We start from the raw sequence: 21,820 nt of genomic DNA, 5'->3' as shown, positions 1-21,820 counted from the left end.
AGGACAGTTTGGGTAAACTCGTACCACAATTTGATGATTGTTTTTAAAGATGGATGCTGACATGACCAAAATATCAGTTTTTTTTTTTTATAATAAGTTTATATGTGACGCTCATAGTTTTTTATTTGAATTAATATAAATTTTTTCTAAATAATAAAAAGCAAAAGTTAGATTTATAGATATACATTTATAAAACTTATTTGTATACCAACCTAAACTCTTAATAGTAGAGATATTATTCATTTTGATCTCTGGCCTCATAATTTTATAATTTTTCAAGAGGTCATTTATTCTAAAAGTATTTAGATATGAGCAAACTTAATTTTAAAATTTTTAACAAAATTTTAATAATTATATCAAAAATTATCTTTATATCTAAGATTTTAGTTTTATTTTTATTCAACTTTAATTTCATTAATACATTATAATGCTTGATATATCACAAAAATAATTATCTTGATCAGACACAAATCTCAAGGCATATCAATCCAAGAAAGTTTCGGGATTAAAATAGAAAACATCCAAGCTTCGATTTCAACGTACTTATAGTCGAAGTGAACATCTCGAAGAGACAAACTCAAAGACAAAAAAATCAATCCAATCCGAGCCCAAATAAGTTCAAATCAAGGGTCCAAAGCATACATGAGGCTTCAAAATATTAATTGGATAACTAAATGATCATCAAGTATGACATGCTTATACGAGAATCGAATGGTTCGACAAGACTAATTCGACGAGCCCAAGATCATCAAATTCTGATATCCTTAAGCCACTTAAATTCTAAATCAACAGTCTATGATCGAGGGAGTCGATATAGGCCGCCCACTTAAAACACTCATGACTTGACCTTGATCTTCTCCATATTTACAAGTCATTTCACTATCAAAAAATTATAAATATGCTCACCTTCTTCCACCACCGACGTTCTTCCCAACCACCGATGTCCTTCTCCATTGACGATGTTCTTCCTAAACACCGGTTCTTACCAATTTTGGATTTCTTCTCAACAACCATCAAAATTCTTCTGGACTATCATCATGCTTTTACACTAGTCCACAATAATGATAACAAATTTAAATTAGTTGAAGAGAATTTCCTTTAAAGTGTCGGACAAAAAGGGCTAAAGGAACCATATGCTTTATGTAGAAATCATTGAATAGAACATTGTAGCATGATGTTGTTTTGTCCACCATCCTATCTACACCTTGCTCATTGCCTAGTTTGATATTGGTTGCTGTAGATAATTGATCTCGTTTGTTTAAAATATATATATATATATATATATATATATATGAGAAATTATTTTGTTAATAAACATGAAATTATGCGATAGATATCATGAGGAAAAAATGAATGATTATATTAGATAGTTGACAACCAGCAAAAACTTATGGAACGACCATGCTATGAATCTTTTTTTACATTTATAAGAAAAAAAAAGACATTTGAATAAAATTGTCTCCCGCAATAATACATCATTAATGCAAAAGCCAAAAAGAGATGTGTTTGAATTTACACACCCGTGCCATAATAAAAATTGTTTTATATGTAACAGAAGATATTTATATCATTACATAAATAGTTTTAACATTGTTAATTGACCACAACTATTTGGACGCTTCTCCTCCTTTATTGCTTAAATGATATTTTTCATGGCTCTCATAAAGGACAAGCCAAAAACTCAACTCTTATGAAACCAACGCTTACCTAATGGCTCCAATCAATCATAATTATTAATGCAACCCTTCGCAACAATTGCAATGCTATAGGACCTGAAGGAAGATGCAGCAAGAGAACAAAACAGAACACTAGTCCTGTGAAGAAGAAACCATATTTCTGTATTAGAGAGAAAAAAAAAACAGTCTACCCTAATTCTCCTGTGTTTTCCTATATGTATTATACTCTTTTCCATAACAGCATAAAGTAACTATTATGTCTAATAGTACGGTCTAAACAGAAATAGTAAAAAGGGTAGTGGAGAGTGAGTAGTTAGTTAGGGACGGTGAGATACTCCCCCCCAGTAACCTGCACCACATCAGTCCTCCCCATCTTTGGAAAAGCTCGACTCCGACGAGCTTATGGCAACCACAGTGTCATCCGGAGGTGTATATTCCCAAATGTCTGCTACATTGAAAGTAGGAATTGTGTTGCAGTCGGGTGGCAGTGCAGCTGTGTAGGCATTATCATTATCTTTGAAATAATAGGGATAGGTCCAATCTTGCGACGGGCTAGTTTCGAATAAGATCTCGGCGTGAATCGCTCACGTCGTAGGCGCACCATGACCAAGTCGCCTACATTCAGCAATTTTTGTCTCTCATGAGCATCATCAACTTCCTTGTAGTGTTGATTGGCCTTAATAATTTGGTGACGAACGTTCTCCAACATCTCCGTATAGCGCCCCATGAAGGAAGCGGCGGCCGCCGATTTGCACTTCGGTAGCACAGTAAGATCAAGAGCGATGTTAGGTGCCTTGGTATAGACAATGCTAAAAGGTGGTTTACCAGTGGATCTATTCGTCATTGCATTATAAGCAAATTCAGCTTTAGCTAAGACTTCCTCCCATTGTCTCGGGTGCTCCTGTACAAGGCATCTCAACATATTACCCAAGGTTCGATTAACAACCTTAGTTTGGCCGTCGGTTTTAGGATGATATGCTGAACTCAGGCGAATGTCCGTGCCCAGTCTCTTCCACATCTCTTGCCAATAATGGTTTATGAATTTCACACCGCGGTCGGATGTGAGACTCCTCGGCAACCCATGCAACCTGACAATTTCATTAAAGAAAAGATTGGCAATATGCATAGTGTTTGCGGTTTTCTTACATGAAATGAAGTTAGCCATCTTCGAAAATCGATCGATGACCACCAAGATGGAGTCGTTTTCGTGCTTGGTCCTCGGTAAGCCCAAAATAAAGTCCAAACTAAGATCTTCCCATATGGAATCCGGTACTGGCAAAGGCATATACAAGCCTGTGTTTTGAGCTCCTCCTTTGTATTGTTAGCAAATTTGACAACTGTCGACTAGTCGGAAGAAATCCCGTCACAAGCAAGGCAAAAAAGAAACGATCCTGCAACACCCGTAAGGTGTTTTCCCTGCCTGTATGAGCTGCCAAACCACCCCCATGCGCTTCACGTACCAACTGTTGTCTCCAGGACGATACAGGAATACAGAGTCGATTTTTCTTGAATAGATATCCATGCCTTATAACATACTCCTTGTTGTTTTCATCACTTTGGCATTGCAGCCAAATGTTGCCAGAGTCTGGGTCTTCACTATACAAGTCTTTAAGACACTCCAAACCGATAATCTCACTTTATAATTGAACAAGAAGACTCCTTTTGTGACTGAGGGCGTCAGCCACACGGTTGTTAATTAGTGCCCGATTTGTGCTTAATACTGAATGAAAACCTTTGTAAAAATATAAGCCAACGGACATGCATTATATTAACCAATTTTTGGATATTAATAAATTGTAGTGCCTTATTGTCACTACATAATATGAATTCCTGGTGCAACAAATATTGCTCCCATTATTTAAGCGCCCGAACTATCGCATATAGCTCTTGTTCATAAGCTGACCACTTTTGCCTTGCGGGACAAAGTTTTTCGCTAAAATATGCGACTGGTCTACCATCTTGCGATAGAACCACTCCCACGCCAATTGATGAAGCATCTGTATCGACTGTGAATAACTTATCAAATTGCGGTAGGACTAGAACTGGAGCTGAACTTAATGCTTGTTGTATTGCCTCAAAGCTTTGCTATTTTCGGCGTGCCAAAAAATTTTTTTTTTTATTTAAGACAGTCGGTAATGGGAGCTAGGATCATACTGAAATTTTTGATGAATTTCCTATAAAAATTAGCTAGGCCATGGAAGCTCCTTACTTCAAAAAAGTATTTGGGTGTCGGCCACTCTACAACTGTAGAAATTTTCTTTTGATCCAATGACAAGCCATCTGCTGAGATCATAAAGCCTAAGAAATAGACTTTGTCTACAGCAATTTCACACTTTAACCTTTGTTCTTGTAACACTTTAAAGAGACTTCTCAAATGCTTTAAGTGTTGATGACAGTCATTACTATATACTAAGATATCATAAAAATAGACAATGTAGGACTTACCCAAGAACGGTCGGAGAATTTCGGTCATGATTCTCATGAATGTAGAACCTATTGATTAACACTCTACATATTTTTGATCCAATTTGACCAAAAATTAACTAAGGGGTTAAAATGACCAAAATACCATTTTAAAGGGTTTTTGGACTTTCCCCTTAAGCTCAATCCAACCCTCAAAACCAATTCCAATGGAACCTAAACACCATTAGGAACACATTGGACCCAAACCCACACTTTGGTTTGACCTGGTTGATCAAGTCAACCATGGTTGACTAAGGTGCTCCCTTAGGGATCAAATGACCATTTCAAACCAAATGCCCTCTTCTTGGCATATGACCACTCCCATTGAGTTCATGTGATCAAATTTAATTCAATGGACCCAACTCTTGGTCCTAGGTCAACTTGGTTGACCAAGTCAACCAAGTTTGACCAAACCTCCCATACACCCCTATTCATTCAAACCCTTTGACTAAAACCATCTCAATCCCATTTAGACCCATGGGGTGACCCCTAAGGTCTCTAAGAAACCCCCCTCTTGGAGACCCAAGCCATGGGATCATTTGGGTTAGCCATTTGGCTTGACCCAAGTGACCAAAGAGAGGCTCCCCTTGAGCCATTTTTCAATCCTAGCCCAATTAAACCCATCTAATGGTGACATTGGGTCTCCCTTGACCCAATGCATCTTCCCTAGCCAGACCAAGTCTTGGGTCAACTTGGGTCAAGATTTAGGCTAACCAAAAGTTTCCAAATCCACTTGGGATTGAGCCAACTCCCACCCTAAGCTCAATTGAACCTATCCAACACCTCCACTAGGTGTCCTTAGGTCCAACACATCTTCCCTAGCCAGCCCAGCCCATGGGTTGACTTGGGTCAACATCTAAGCTAGCCCAAAGTGTCCAAATCCTCATTGACCCGAGCCATCTCCCATCTCATGCCAATTCAAACCCAATTTCCACTTGTATTGGGTGCATTAAACCTAGACCCACCTCTCACATCGAACCCAGGGTCTAGCTTAACTTAGGTCAAGCCCAATTTGACCCAAACCGAGTAGATTTGGGTTAACCCCAGCCATCCTATTGAATGAGGCTCCCCTAAGTTCAATTAAGCTCACACTCAAGCTCACCACATCCCCATCATCCTTTTCAGGTCAACCCGACCTAGACCCTGGCTAGAGTTGGCCAAAACCAGTATAAAATGAACTCTGGTGGTCCCCCTTACTTTGAGCCTAACTCAAAGCCTTCCAAAGGCTGGGCTTGCTTGCTTTAGGTGCACAATCCCTCTAGGAGGATGTCCCCTCTCACCTGGCATCCATCCAAAGCCTTATCTAGTCAATCCCAGCCATCCATGGTTGTAGGAGTGAGCTGAATAGGGCAGCTTATTCCAGGGGAAATCATTCACGTGCAAGCTTTTGAAATCACTCCCCAGAGCTCCCTCGACATTCCTATCTCGTTTCCCAGTCTCCTAGCTGCTCATGTCCATCCATTTGAGAGAGCTCCGATGAAATACGTCTATGGTCTACTCGAAGTTGTACCTCTGACCATCCTCTTATCCCAGTGTTTGAAGGAGATATCCTCGTCTTCATCCCATGAAGCTTCCAGATAGAGAAGCTCATCCGTTGAGACCTTCTTTGCAGTAAAAACCTTATGCCAAGCTCATAGTTAGGTAGTGGTGGTCAAGTCTGAAGCAAACCATCAAACTGGCAGAATTTGGCCATTGGATTGACGGTTCGTAATGTCCTGACCATTCCTATGAAGTTTGGTACAAATTTATCGACAAGATTATTTGAATCACACCGGAATAGCTCTACGGCTTCAGGTTCGCGTGGGAGGTTGAAGATACAATCCTAGCCATTGATTTCAATCAACGGGTTAGATTAGATCCCATGGTTTCAAAAGCTGTTTGATCCAAGCCGTCCGATTTCTCATCCGACGGCTATGATTAATCCAATCATTATCCAGTCAACCGCTAATGATTGCCCCATCAAGCAGAAGGCGCCGTGTGTAAAGCACTGGCTGATTAGGTAATTAGGGGTGAATTTCACAAAAAATTATGAGAAACTTCAAAAATTCATATCTCTCAATCTACTTGATCATTTTAGGTGTTCTTAGACGCATTGGAAATATCGTAGAGAGATCTACATAAGCCTTATGGTTCTAAGCCTTAATTGCATGTGTATTTTTGAAGTCTTAATTTCAATTTGAATGTTATATCCATTATTGTATTTATTTATTAATTTTAAGTCACTAGGGCTTGGGACTTTGGAAGAGTGAATTTAGACATGTCCCTGGCATGTCTAAATTTTCCCTCCCTTGTTTGATGTGTTTAAGGGCACTTTCATGCAAATTTGGTTTCAAGGGTCATGGTTTGACCCTTAAATTCAAATTGGAGCCATGATCTTTCCAATAAAAATTAGGAATTGATTTTTGGTGTGATGGTGATGATTAGCATATGGAGTTTAGGGCCACTGATTTTAACCCAATCCAACCCTAGGATTTTTCTTTGGTGACTTAGTGATCACATTTACTAAGACACCTTAAATAGCTCCATTTGAGCTCAAATTTAGTGTGTTTGAACCTTGATATTAGGTGATCTCATGGTCCAAATTTCACTGGATTTGGTGCCCATTTGGCCCACCAATTAGGAGCTTCAAAATTCTTCTCAAGAATTGACCTTGAGCCTTAAGTATTTCATAAAAAATTCATATTAAATCCAAAAAACTATATAAGCACTTTATATGACCCTAATCAAACCCTAAATCTATTAAAAAATCAAAATACTATCAGATAACCTTTAATTTCACCTTAATTCCAATTTTAAGTTAAATTAATAATTAATCATAATAATTAATTAAAAATCTTTAAAAGTTCCAAAAAAAATTATAAACTTGAAATTACCCCCTTCGATTATTTCTGATCTTTGTGGGTGATTTCATGCAGTTTAGGGTTGATTTGGATCAAAATACTAAAACCCTCCTAATTAACCAATTTAAAAAAAATTAAGTAATTAAGAAAATTTAAAAATTTATAATTAATTCTAGAAAATCTAATTTAATCAAAATCAAAGGCCACTAACTTGAATTAAAATTTAGTATTTTGTAAAATATCAAACATTCAAATTTTAGTTAAAGTAAAAAAGTCAAGAATCTAGTCAAAATTTAAGTCAAAATATAGGCTTAAAACTTCAAAAATTCATAACATTTTGTAAAAAACTCCAAATTAAACATGCTAATAGTCTAACTACTCATCATAAGTCCTAATATTTATTAAAAATCTATAGTCTTCAAAATTAACTTTAATTTTAAAAGTTAACATTTAACCCTTAATTAACATATTAAGGTAATTCTATTAAATAAAAAAAAAAACTCGATAATTCATTAAAAGTCCAGAATTCTGTAAGTCTAACCAACTGAATCAATATAATCAACCCTGATTGTTACTAATGTATATATATATATATATATATATATATGCTTAGAATAATCTTGTAGAAGAGCCTAGAATTTTTATCATTACATATATAATTCATTAGAGTATCGAGTTGTGAAAGTTGAACTTTTAGTCTGGGATACATAGGTCCAAAGCTTGGATTCAAAAAAAAGGAAAAGATACTCCTTTGGGGGATAGTCCTTTCCTATTTGAAAGTCCAAATATGGACCACCTCTTCCTGGCCAAAGAGAAAATAGTAACCTCCCCCTCAAGGGAAGAGTTCTCTTTTCTTTTTGGTAGCCAACTACGAAGAATCCAAGGAGCCCGAAGGAGGAAAGATTGAAGAACTGAAGACAAAGAGTATCCCACTTAAAATCACTTGCATTTTTATTAGGATTAGAATCCGGGTTGTTGTTAGTGGTGCCCAATCACTTTACTTTCTGTAGACCATGGGTTGTAATAAGTAAGGTAGTTTACCTACGGATATTTATTAATTAGTTTAATTATATTAATGTGTTGACTTGATTGCCTATAAGATTACATTCTTTTTCTAGTTTTTTAATGTTTGTGTGCCACCCTTTATTTTAGCCTGGATACGTGAGGCTCATGAGGGTGTGCAAAATTTTATACTCGTAATCAAAATTTAAAATTTTAGAAAATAAGTAACATAGAAAGATAACAAATCTAGGTAATTAGCTAGGGATCACCCCTGGGTCACATGCATATTATTGCACTCTTCTTTATTTATTTTAGACACTTCCTTGCCTGCGGGTAGAGTTCAGATAATCCGACCTATGAGATTAAGGTTCTAAACCTAGGGAAGCCTAGTCTTATAAAAACTTATTTTCAAGTCTTTTTAAAATTTCAAGCATATATGATTTGAGTATTTCGGCTAGTATGCATTACAATAGAAATATATTTAAAAGAGTTTAAATTTTAATTGTGTCTATCTGTAGCATTTTCTCACCCAACATAAGTAATGAGGCCACTTAGGACAATCTTTAGGTGTTGGTCCTAGCTCTCCAGAACCTTAATAAAAATGGCCCTACCACTCATTCATAAAATGACCAGACTCATGTATTTAAAATCGACTAGGTGGTTAGCTGGCTCCCCAATCCAGGCCTAGGTAACTCCAAGTTTTGCATTGCATTAGTTAGGTTCGGACTACTGTGGTCTAGTATCTAAACTTAGATTTAGGAATCGGGGCAAATTTTGAATCATAAGACCCCAACCTTTAGAAATATAATCCCAAATTTCTAATAAAATGCTTAACTTAAACTAAATCTTCTTTCAATCCAAAACATAAAGCCCAACACTTAGTTTAAGTTGGGACACTTCTGGATTGTTTCAAAATATCAAAGTGTCCCATACTCATCTTCCCTCGATTATGAAAATAACTACTCAATCTCGATCCATTCCCACTTGAAATTATAAAATTTAATTTCTTTGATATCATTCATACCAGATATTTTAATAAAAATTTGCCATCATTTTAATCGTGAGTATTCGTAAGAAATTTCAATTTCATACGATGTAATTAACTACGAGGACTTTCGCTCGTAGGAGATTTAGAACCCGCATCAATTTTCAAAACTCAATTGACTTTCTTTGGAAAACTTAAATCGTTGACGATCGTTATCATCATATTCGAGGAATTAATAGCAAACGATATTCTCTCTCTTCGGAGAGATATATCTTTTGTTAATAAAATTTTGGATATGAGCTTAACGATCATACTTCTTGATTATCGTAGCTAGATTTTTGGTTGAACTTTGTTCTAACCCTTCGAGGTCACACGAAGTTCTCTCTTAGATCAGGTTACAATATTCAAGATCGATTTGCAATTCTAAAATATGAACCCCATTTTGAAATTTTATTTTCACCTCCCGATGTGATATACCTTTTCCAATGGGTCGTTTAATTTTAGAATTAAAATTCAACATCATTTTTAAAGTCCCCAAAGAAAACTAATATTTTTCAAAACCTCTTTTTCAAAAATCCACCAACAAATCACAAACAACAATACTATCTCAAGCTGTTGTTGCTCTATTTCATGCACTAACTGCATCTCCCGAGTTATTATCCAAGATGTATAAAATGAAGACTTTCTTCTTAAAGTATTTTCCACCACATTAGCTTCGCCTAGATGATACTGAATCTGCAAATCATAACCCTTCTTCAACCCAAGCCATTGCCTTTACCTTAAGTTCAACTCCTTGTCAGTAAAAATGTATTTCAGGCTCTTATGATAAGTGAAAACCTCACAATGAACTCAAAAAGGTAATTCATCCAGATCTTTAGTGTAAAAATAACCGCAGCTAGCTCCAATTCATGTGAAGGGTAATTCTTTTCTTGCACTTTAAGCTGCTTAGATGCATAGGCTATCACTTTATTGTGCTGCATTCAAACACAACCCAAGCTTTAATGTGAAGCATCAATATAGGTCTAAAAGAAGGAATGTTAAGAATAGGAGTAGACACCAAAAAACTCTAGAGCTTTTTAAAACTCTATTCGAATGTATCAAACCATCTGAACTTGACAGACTTCTAGGTCAGCCTAATCAGTGGGGCTGCAATACTTGAAAAGCCTTCCATAAAACATTAGTAATAACCAGCTAGGCCAAGAAATATATGAATATCGGTGATGTCTCTTAGTCTCGGCCAATCCATTACTTCCTTAACCTTAGCAAGATCCACAAAAATTCCAACTTCACTAATAATATGACAAAGAAATGCCACCTCTCGAAGCCAAAACTCAAACTTTGTAAGATTAGCATAAAGCTTATTATTTTAACGAATAGTTAATACATTCCTAAGATGCATGGTTTATTCCTCATCAGTATGAGAATAGATCAGAATATCATCAATGAATATTATCACATATCAATCTAGGCACAAGTTGAAAACTCTATTCATCATATCCATAAAAGCAGTAGGGGCTTAAGTCAACTCGAAGGGTATGACTAAAAACTTATAGTGGCCATATCAAGATTGAAAAGCTATCTTCAACACATCTTCATTCTTGATTTCCAGTTGATGTTATCTCAAACGAAGGTCCATCTTGGAAAAGACAAAAGAGCCTTACAACTAGTCTAATTGGTCATCAATATGAGATAGAGGATACTTATTATTCTCGGCGACCTCATTTATCTCTCTATACTAAATGCAAAATCTCATGCTTCCATCTTACTTTTTCACAAACAAGACTAGTGCTCCCTAAGGTGAAATGCTAGATCTAATGAATCCCTTATCCAATAATTCTTGAAACTCGACTGTTGACATATGATACAGTGCTTTAGAAATTAGAGTCGTAAATAGTACTAGATCTATAGTGAACTTGATCGCACGATTAGAAGACAAGCTAGACAAATAATTAAAGAATACATTTGTAAACTCTTTAACTATCAGGAAACTATATAAACTATGACCTAGTTTATTGGAATCCATTACATGAGCAAGATAACCCATGATAAATCATCTTATGGGTTTTAATTGTAGATATAAGATAAGATAGGACAAGACTCCTCTTGTACCACAAAAGTTTAAGGCTGACACACTGGGTATATGAAAATTTACCCTTCTCTTGTAATAATCAATTATAATATGATTCTTAAATAGCCATTCCATTCTCAATACTGCATCAAATTTAGCTAGTGGAATGAAATTGAATAAGAGTTGCAGACATATACATATTATTGATTATATTGTCACAATCTTGAACACACTAAGTGACTATCATAGATGCTCTAGATGGCATCATAATTGATAAGTGAGATTTCAATTGAGACACTGATGCAGTTGATGTAAACTTATTTAATATGAATGAATGTGATGCCCTCGAATCAAACAAAACCTTTCTTAGATGCTTATAAAGAGAAATAATACTTGTAACCACATCAGGAGCTTCACAGGCCTCTTATTGCATCATGGTGAAGACATGAAGGGGGATTGCCTATCTGGGCTGCTCCTGTACTAGAGGTCATGGTGTTTGATACTAGGAAATAAGGTGTTGCTGGTACAACTGAGATGTTGGGACTTGCAAGGATTGTTGTTCGGATTGAGAATAATACTTTTTTTCCTTTCCCTATCTCATTATGCTTGTAATAGCATCCTTCTTGCAATTTTTGCCACCCATGCTGATGCGAATACCTGAAATTATCTAAATTAGCTAAAGGATTCGCTTGATCTGGTGCTTTGAGCGGACAATCTTTAGCTTTATTTTAGATGCTGTGGTAGTTAAAGCACTTCCTAATGACCAAATTATAAGTTCCTGAATGAAATTTTCTTTAGTGTATGCAACAAGGATTACTTTTGGATTTCTTCCCCTATGGCTCTTATGCTGTTTCTTTTGTGAATTTCTAGGTGGTTGACTATCTGTTGTCTTTCGCTTTCCAATAGCTTTTTCATCACAAGCATTATCTCTATCTCTATATGAATCACCCAATCAACTAGCTCTTTGAATGTAGTGCACTTCACTATAGATAAATTTCTTTTAATATATTCTCTCATGCCAAATAGGAAGTTGTAAAATTTTTAATCTTCATGTTTCCCAATAGATGATACAAATATGATAATTCTAGCAAAATGTCTCATACTCTAGGACTAATTTTGTTTCATGCTTGAGCTTCCTCAAACCGTTACTTAGATTTGATCGGTCTTCCAAAGGAAAATATTTCTCTAGAAACAATATTTCAATTTCTTCACAAGGAATTAATGCACATGCTCCAAAGCTATTATGCCATATGCATTCCCACCATTCATCAGCACCTTCACGTAGTTGAAATGCAGCCATGTCTATCTTTCAGTCCTCTAGACATTTAATTCCATGAAGTCTCTTTTCTATCTCATTAAGCTATACATCAAATTCTATTGGCTCAACTATCCCATTAAATGTTGGAAAGTTAGTCTTTATGAACTGATCTATTATGATCATATACATGTGAAAATGAGTTTTCAAATTTTTCTTATGAGTGCCAATAGTCATGGTTAATATAAAAGTTTTTATATGCACTAAATTGATGCAATAAACTAAACATTAAGCATAATATTACTTAAGTACTATGTTATATATAATGTGAAATTTTTCCATATAAAAATTGCTGGCCATAAATAATTGACTTATTCAAATTAGTTGAATATATCTTACCCTATATAAGAGGGTGGGCCATTGATTTTTCCTTTAAAATAAAGTTTATAGTTTAATCATAAATGATATAAAATGGGATACATAAGGAGACAAATTGATATTATATGATATGCTGACGGACATGAAGAGAAAACTTTTGATATGAATGCTAACTGACCTAAATGACTTGTGATATGATTAATTCTTAGAAATGAGACTGATATGATTTAGATTGATTCCTATAAGGTTGGCTTACAAGACTAGATACATACAAATATCATAGATAGCTAGATGACTTATCTTGCTTACATTGCTTGCATATGCATATAATAAGAATATAGGTATGATAAATTATATAATTGATATGACATGATTCACATAAGATATATGTTATGATTGATATAAGTATTTGATAGAACTGATACAAAGATATTTAATATATATGAATCATATAATTTACATTATATACATGTTTAGCATAAATAATTTATAACATGCATATAAAAATAACAGGCATATTAATGAAATAAGATATTATATAAATTATTTTATTACTATTCGGTATATGATTGTTAGAGCTTATGGATAACTGCCAACTTGATTACTAATAATTGATTATGAATTATGTAGCAGTAATAACCTAAAATTATGAAAAGTATTAAAAAATTTGAATTGTAGCATCTTGAAGACGTGTTTTTGAGCTCTATGATGCTAAATTGGAGAGCACAATGATGCTAGAAAATTCCACTGTAGCATTGGAGTCTCTTTTCTATAATAATTTGAAACTCAACATGTGACGTTGCGACATGCATGGGTCTAAGCCCTACAACACTAGGCCACTAGATATGTTTTTATATATTTGAAATAAAAAATCCTAAGCCATTTCATCCACCAACATCATAGCTTATTCAGGAAGGCAAGGGAGGAGAGATGGAAAGGGAGAGGAAGAGGAGAGAGAAAACAAAATTTTGTAATTTTTGTCTATTGCTTCAATTAGGAAAATTCTTTTGATCGTTGTAATTACCTAACATCATTTTTCAAAAATTTTGTTTTTACTAATTTAAATTCTTGAAAAAAGAAAAAGAAAAAAAAATCTTATAATTTATCAAGTTTTTAACATGTAACTTTTTATATGTGATAGATATGAATTGTGTGGATATTTTGATTATAATATTACTAAATTTCATAGAGTAAACTAGGCGTTACGATTTTTCGAAGCTATAGGCTGCTTTATAGTTTTTATTCTATTTAATAGATTTGTATTTCATATATTAAAATGCATTTTATTGGAACCACTAAGATGAAATAACTATTGTATGTATATGTATGCAAGGAAGGCTGTCTGTTAATACTATAATTAATTGGGATTGACAGTTAAAATATAATATTCTTTGTAGGATGGTGGGTCGATGGACATTCTTTTAAAAATGGTTTGTAGTGTGGTCCCGATTGTAGCCTATAATTGATGTTTGAATTATGCCGATGGATATCTAACTTTGACTCTTAATGATTATGGAAAGCCACATATAATAATAATGATAAAGATGAAAGATAATGATAATGATAATGATATAATGATGCAATGAATACAAATAAAGAGATTGAAACACCACATTAAAGTTGGATATCTTGCCTTGCTGAACTATATATAAACGTATATATATTTATAAAAATATTAGTAGTGGGTGTGCATACATGTATTAATTGTATAATATATAAGATAGATAAGATCGATGATATTGAAATTGACACCTATATACTTATGATTCATCTGTAGACTTATATATGATTTCAATACTTATGAGTTACTTTTTATTGTACGGATCTATTATTTTACCACTTTTATTGTCCTACTTATACATATACTAATTACTATTATAGATTACCGATGCTTTTATAGTCTTGCATAAATTCTGATTTATAGATTTAAGTGTAATGATTGTTATTTTTTTATTATTGATCATATTCAATAGTACTAGTGATGACTGATCATTGGTAATATTGAATGCTATTAATTTTTTTGATAGAGAAGATCATGCATATTGATTATTGAGTGTTGTATTAATACCTTTAGTTATGTATTGGATTTTTATTGGGCTTTGTAATCTCATTATAGAGGTTTTATTGATTTCAGGTCAGAGAAAGGGTTAAGTTTGTGTGTAGTGATGCAGATTGAGATCTATAATTTTTACATTTATTTTATTTTATATTTTATTTATTCTTTATAGTTAGGAGCTTGAGATATAGTATGAATTGTAAGTGATCTTCCAGCTAGTGTAAATAAAATTTTGGTGAATGAATAGTAAAATATATTTTAATGTATATGATTTTAATCATTTTTTACTATTGATGAATTATAGAAGCTCTAATTGTTAATTAAGATATTTAAAATATATAATTTTTCTAAATTTGATCTTAGGGCATGACAAACTTGATATCAGAGTGGTTGCTTGAAGACTTTTTTTTTGCTCGAAGACTTAAATTGTAACAAGAGCTATATGAATTAATTATGAGGGGGTAATAATAGGGTGGTATGGATTTTCATTTTTGCTTTTGATTGTTTTATTTGAATATGTATATTTGTTTAGTTTGTGTGTTAATTAATTAGGAAAGAGAGTTATATCAGTGGATAGATGGGCCCTACTATCAGGATACATGGAATGGACAAAGTGTTGCAGCAGTTCTAATATGTTATGATAGTTTGTTGCAACTTGCACAATGTAAACAAACTGGGAGCAAGGAAACTAAAAAGATAGATATTTGTAGATGTTCCATAAGTTGAAGTCCTCATTATTCAAGGGAGCCATAGAGCCACATGCAATAGAAGATTGGTTACTGAGGGATGATAAGATATTTGATAGCATGTAGTGTCTAGAGCATAAAAAAGTACCACTTACAATTTTTTATATGGAGGAGAAGTTGAGTGATGGTGGATAAGATAATAGAGAGAGGAATTCTAAGGAAAGATGAATATAGAGATTGCTTGGGAAAAATTTATTGCTATCTTTAGAGACTGGTTTGTACCTCTATCAACCCAAACAAATGCATGAAGCTTTTATGAGATTAGAGCAAAGGAACATAACAATGATGCATTACGAAATTGAATTTAGTGCACTAGCAATGTTTGCTCCATAATTGATTAGTGTAATAGAGGAAAAATGTTATAGATTTTTTTGGGGCTTAAAAGATGAGTTGAAGCATTTGCTCGTATCAGTGAGAATTTAGGAATTTTTAGAACTAGAAGAGAGAGCAAGACTGATGCAGAATGATTTGGCTATTCCATAGTTTATATATGATATTAGTAGGAAATAACTAGGAGATGATATACCTAGGAGAGATAGTCATGAAAAGAGGAGTAAGTTTTCAAACAACAGGAGAGGATCTAAGGTGAGCGTGGGAAGCATATCATAGTGTGCCGAATGTGAGAGGAGATATATAGGACTTTGTTTTCTAATGATTGGATAATGTTTCAGATGTGGACAATGATGACACCAGATGGTTGGTTTATTGTCCGATATAGTGATAGGGAATAGGATTTAGATTTAGAGGAGAAAAATCTATGCAGGGTTATCGATAAAGGATCGTTGGATTTGGAAGATATATTGAAGGGTATGCGAGTAGGACAGATGAATAAGGAATTGTTGAAGGTCACTAGAACCTGTATAGATTACTTCAACAACACGGATGCAAATATTTCCTGAAGTTTATAGTTTGATCGAACAACATGATAGGGATGCACCTTGAGGATCCATTGGTAGAGTTTTTAATCCTATGCATTTAATTTTAATTGATTAGTATTTCATTGCTTGTTGATTGATTAATATGCATTTGTTTGTGATTGTACTTGTGATTATTTGAATACAATGAATGATAAGTGATTAGTACTATTTTGTTGATTTTTGAATGAATTTGAGTTGATTTAGTTTTGAATTGTATTGATTTATTTTGATGAAGTTACCAATTGAATTTATTTTCATTGGTTTGTTTGTGTCCGTAAAAAAGTTAAGAGCAACAATTTTCTAAGGTGGATAGATTATAATAATTAAAAAAATTTAAGAAGTGTTAAAAAATATATTTTTTTTGGAATGCAGTGCTTCGACGCTATGCTTTTGAGCACTACAATGCCAAGCTGGAGAGCAAAGCAGTGCCAGAAAATGTCATTATGATATTGGAGTCTCTGTTATATAATAATTTGAAATTGAACTTGTGATGCTGGGTCTGCATGTGCAACACTGGGCCACTAACTATATTTTTATATATATTAAATCTGAAATCTTAAGCCATTTCCTACCCCAAATGTTGTGGCTTGTTTGAGAAGGCAAGCGAGAAGAGAGGGTAAGGTTTGGATATTCAATTACATTGCATTAACAAGAAAATGATAAAATGAGAAGAAGGTTTGGATATTCATACTATTGACTGTCCATTGAGACTGATAAAAGATGAGTTTGGAAGAAGTTTATCCTAAGATTGAAATGGAGCAAACCTAGTAAGTATGAGTGATTAAGGGTTTTTCTTAAAGTCACTTGTATATTTGGAAAAGAAGTAATAGTCACCATGAGCTTCCAATGCCTCCCTGAAACTTAAATAACATCTTACTATACCTCCAATATTAGCGCTATTAGACTTCAACATACCACCATCATTAATGTGGATGCTTCCAACATATGGATTATTATTGTTCTCAACTAAAGCCTAAACACTAAATAACCTTGTATAGCTCAAGAAATGTTTACGATAACTGGAGCTCGCATTTTATAATTAGAATTGTTTTAAAGAGTATACGTGAGATATTGGCCCAAGTTATTGAACAATATTGCTTTCTTGTAAAACCCTAAACCCTAAATACAATTTGAGATTGATGATCAAGGTTGCCACACCCATTTATGAGTGCATGAGAAAGCGAGTGTAACTACAGGCCTAACATCTCAAACCACAATGATCACATCACCAATTATTCACTTGTTATGTACCCTATAAAAATAGGATATTATTGATCGTGAGCTTCAGCAATTGATTAAAGACGTTCATCCTAAACCCTAAACAACCTACCCAAACTACTTAATTTTAGACGGACAGCTCTATAAGAAAGGGTGACTAATACTTCCAACCAGCACTTCTCTCAAATAAGCCCTTCTCAAATATTATCACATGAGAACTAATACGTGGTGTTCTATGACCCTATATATAATTCAATGAATACATCATGATAATAGATCGTGACAATGATAAAATAGTTGATTCGATGAGTCCATCGATATAATGAGCTCGTTTGATGATTAAAATTATATTAGAGGTACTAATAATTTGATGCAAGCCGTAACACAATTCTCAGTGCATGATCAGACATGATAGAGGCCGAGGGAAAAAGTTCAAAACACAGTAATTATGTGAAAATTAGAAATTAGAAAGAGCAATGCAACGCAATCCAAAATTCTCTTGGACCCTTACATAAAAAACATGTTCCTTGTCAAATTCTCTATCTGATTCGGGCGATCCAAATCAGATCAAACATCATTTCCCATAACAAAAATATATTTTATATGCACGTCTTTCTTGGCATGGTGGGGGAAGAAAACTATGGCTGTGGTGTCTCATAACACCGACCATGCGCGTCTTTTTGACGTGATGGGCAGGCTATGACTCTTGGTTTTTCCCTAATCGGGGAAAACGCCGGTAAGCTGCCAAAATTTTCACTAAATCGGAGGACTTGGAATTGATTGAACTTAAAGGATGACATAACTTATGAATTCAAATATCAATAAATTTGAACTTTGAACAACCAAATTTAAACTTGAATGTGGACTTGAATTTACAGAGACTTGGACTCGATTTGGGCTAAATTTGAACTCAAAAAGACCACATGGAACTCATACATTGGACGATGATAAATCAAAACTAAATGAACTAAAGTCAAAGGATCTTGACTTGGGCCTAAACTAAACTCAAATACATTGATAAAAGATCATAATTGAATTTAAAATGGCAATATAAATAATCCAATTTAAATTCAGATGAAGAGTCGAATTGGACTTGATTTGAAAGGAAAGTAGGGGACTATATTTGGACTCATATTTGAACATGGACTCAAACTTGAACAAGGACTTGAACAAGTTGACAATGGGCTTATGGACTTGATTTGGATTCATGCAAAACCAAAACTTGTACATTTAAAGAGCAACAATAATCCAAATCCCAACATGGTTAATAAGAATGTGTAATCTAAATTACAAATAGATACACAAGAATACTTAAATGAATATTGCAATTCTTTTTTGAGGGAAATGCAGAAAGTTGCATTAAAAGAAAAGGAACAAAGAAATTATTACAATCCTAAAGAGCCAAAAACAGTAGATTCCTCCTTTAACAATGACATGAATTAAGAAGGAATCTTATTAATAGTAATGTCATCCCAAATAAAATGGATCAACACACCAAAGTTAGCACATAAATATGCCAACTTGTTACAACTTCTATCAACACAATTGAAAATGACGTTATTGAATTCGCCAAAAAGAAAAGTATCTTCATACCTTGTGTTTTCCTTTAGTTTGGCCATCTTCAAGAATTCCATGACATTATGATTTTCTCCTTCTATGATAATACCTTTGTATTTAAACATCCAATCCTTCAACACTTCTTTAATGGATTGAGTAGCAAGGAGTTCCAAGGAATAGATATCCCAATGGATATACGGTTTACCAAAAGCTAGAAGGAATCTTCCTTTGTGATCACAAAATATACCTGCAATTCTGGCTTTATAATTTGAGAGAAGAGAAGCATCCACATTCACTTTAAGCCAATCAGGTGGAGGGGGGTGCCAATGAGATAAAGACAACCTTGAAGATTAGTTGACATCCCATATACCCGAGTATTTACTAATTCCTTGGACAGAGATTGAAACAAAGCTTATTGCATTGGAAGCAATATACAATGTGCTATCATCCTTCCCATTATGTATTAGATTATTCCTAGACTTCTATGCCAAATATACCACTGAACAATAGAGATTAATCATAAAGGGATTTAGGATAGAAAGGTGCTTATAGCAATCTTGTTAGGAATGAAATTCTTTGAAAGAAAATCCTCATTCCTTGAGTTGAGAAATAACTTCCCTCAGCTTATGGAAATTTGTTGTCAAATGATCTCTGTTTTCTGCAACATTACAGCTTCTTGGGCAAAGATTGAACCTTTGCAATCTTCTATGTTCCAGGAAATCATTGGTAGGCAATCCATTATTAAAGATCCTCCACCAAAAAGTCTCCACTTTTGGATTAAGTTTTGCTTTTTTTTATCCATCTCTAGTAATAATCTGATTGAGAATGTTTTACCAAATTTTCAAACACCATAGCTGATAAGGATCTACCATTGCCCTAAAGAAATAGCTCCATTTTATCTTCTTCATTATTAACCGGGTTAATGGTTTGTAAAATAAGATTTACAAGATCTTCGTTCATAATCCTTCTCATTAGCTCCACGTTCCATCTTCCATTCTTTAAAAAGTTGGAAACAGGAAATCTGCTGTCTTCTGGAGGAGAAATGAATGTTGGCCACTTATTCAAACATTTGTATAAGATCCATGTATCTTTGTATACATCAATGTCATTTCCATTTGCCACCCTCCATCTAATAAATGGCCTTAATGATTTTCCACCTATCTTCAAGATTTTCTAGGAATTAGAGCCAGATTTTTTCAAATCTACCTTATCGAGTAGATTTCCATATTTAGGGAAGAATACTTTGTGAAGAAAGGAATCTTTCTCATATATGTATTTTCATGCCAATTTGGATCTCATTGGGCCAACTTTAGTAGAACAAGAGTGAAGAGCTCTACCTCCCCATTTAGTTGGTAAACACATAGTTAACCAATTAACATAGTGTAAACCATAACCTCCATTAGATTTGTTCCAAATAAAATTTCTACAAATCTTATCCAACTCATCTAGAATACTTTTATGCACAAGAGATTTAGTACAATGAAAGGTGGTGAATGAAAGCAAAACCGTTTTAGTTAAGAGAATTTTTCCAGCCAAAGAAATCATCTTACTCCCCCAAATATTAGTCATCTTCAATGCTGTATTAATAATAAAAAGAAAGTCTTGTTTAACTAACCTTGTCAAATTAAGAGTTACTCCAAGATAGGTTAATTTATTTACAGTTTTTAAATTCAACAATCGGCTAATGGCTTTCTTCCTTCTTCTTCTTACAAGTTTGCTGAAAATCATAGAGTTGATAGACAAACCTGTCCAACTGCAGAAATTACTCAAAATATATTTAATTTCTTTGGTAGCCTTCAAGGTAGCTTCTGAAAATATGATAACGTCGTTTGCATTCAACCAGTGAGAAATGGAAGGCCCATTTGAAAAAATCCGAACTCCCAATGAGTCAGCTTTTTGTTTGAAGGCATTAGAAAGAAATTGAGCACAAAGGATGAAGAGATAAGGAGACAAGGGACATCCTTGTCTAAATCCACATTGACCTTCAATCACCTGGAGAGATATTATTACCACTATTTTTTATAACAATTTCCATTTCTTCAATAGAGAAGGATTTGTTTAAAGAAGTTCTATCTTCCTCATCTAGACAGCTCCATGAAGAAGGCCAATCTTCAAGAATGCATCTTCGGAATTTCCATTTCTCCTGAAAATGTTTTATGAAAGCATTTTCAATAAGCTTTTGTTCCTTTACCACTTCTCCAACTTCATTCTTAATCTTGGAAATAAAGTTAGCATCTCTTCTAGATGAAGCAAATTCTTGAAAGAATTTAGAGTTCCGGTCTCCCTCCACCATCCATTTCACCTTAGCTCTTTGTTTCCACCAAGTATCAAGTTTTGCAAGAGTGGAGTTGAACTCTCCTACTTTAGCCTTTAGCATCCAGCTTTCTTCAATCAAAAGACTTACTTCATTTGCCTCTTTCCTTTGAAGATTCTCAATTTGAATCAAAAGATCCTTTTTAAGAGAAAGTAAATTCTGCATTTTAGATTTCCTCCAATAGTAAAGGGCTTTGATTGAATTTTTCATTTTACAATTCAAAATGTTGGCTGCATTTCCTCTATATTTCTTTTTCCAAACTTTGTTCACCACAGCCATAGAAGCTTTTTTTTGAGCCCAAACATCCTCAAATCTTAAGATCCTCTCCTTTGTTTGATGAACCAT

General features: G+C 34.0%; 1 protein-coding gene across 1 annotated transcript; it reads right to left on the bottom strand.

The window, feature by feature from the left end:
• Window positions 1-21,145: 21,145 nt before the first annotated feature.
• Window positions 21,146-21,820, bottom strand: LOC110112207. Its single transcript, XM_020844350.2, has one exon. The coding sequence runs from the start codon at window positions 21,818-21,820 to the stop codon at window positions 21,146-21,148; it is 675 nt and encodes a 224-aa protein (XP_020700009.2).

The sequence above is a fragment of the Dendrobium catenatum genome, unplaced genomic scaffold (genome assembly GCF_001605985.2).
Source record: "Dendrobium catenatum unplaced genomic scaffold, ASM160598v2 fragScaff_scaffold_65, whole genome shotgun sequence".
Classification (NCBI taxonomy): domain Eukaryota; kingdom Viridiplantae; phylum Streptophyta; class Magnoliopsida; order Asparagales; family Orchidaceae; genus Dendrobium; species Dendrobium catenatum.
Note: the sequence above shows the minus strand (reverse complement) of the source record. Positions and strands in the feature narration are given on the sequence as shown.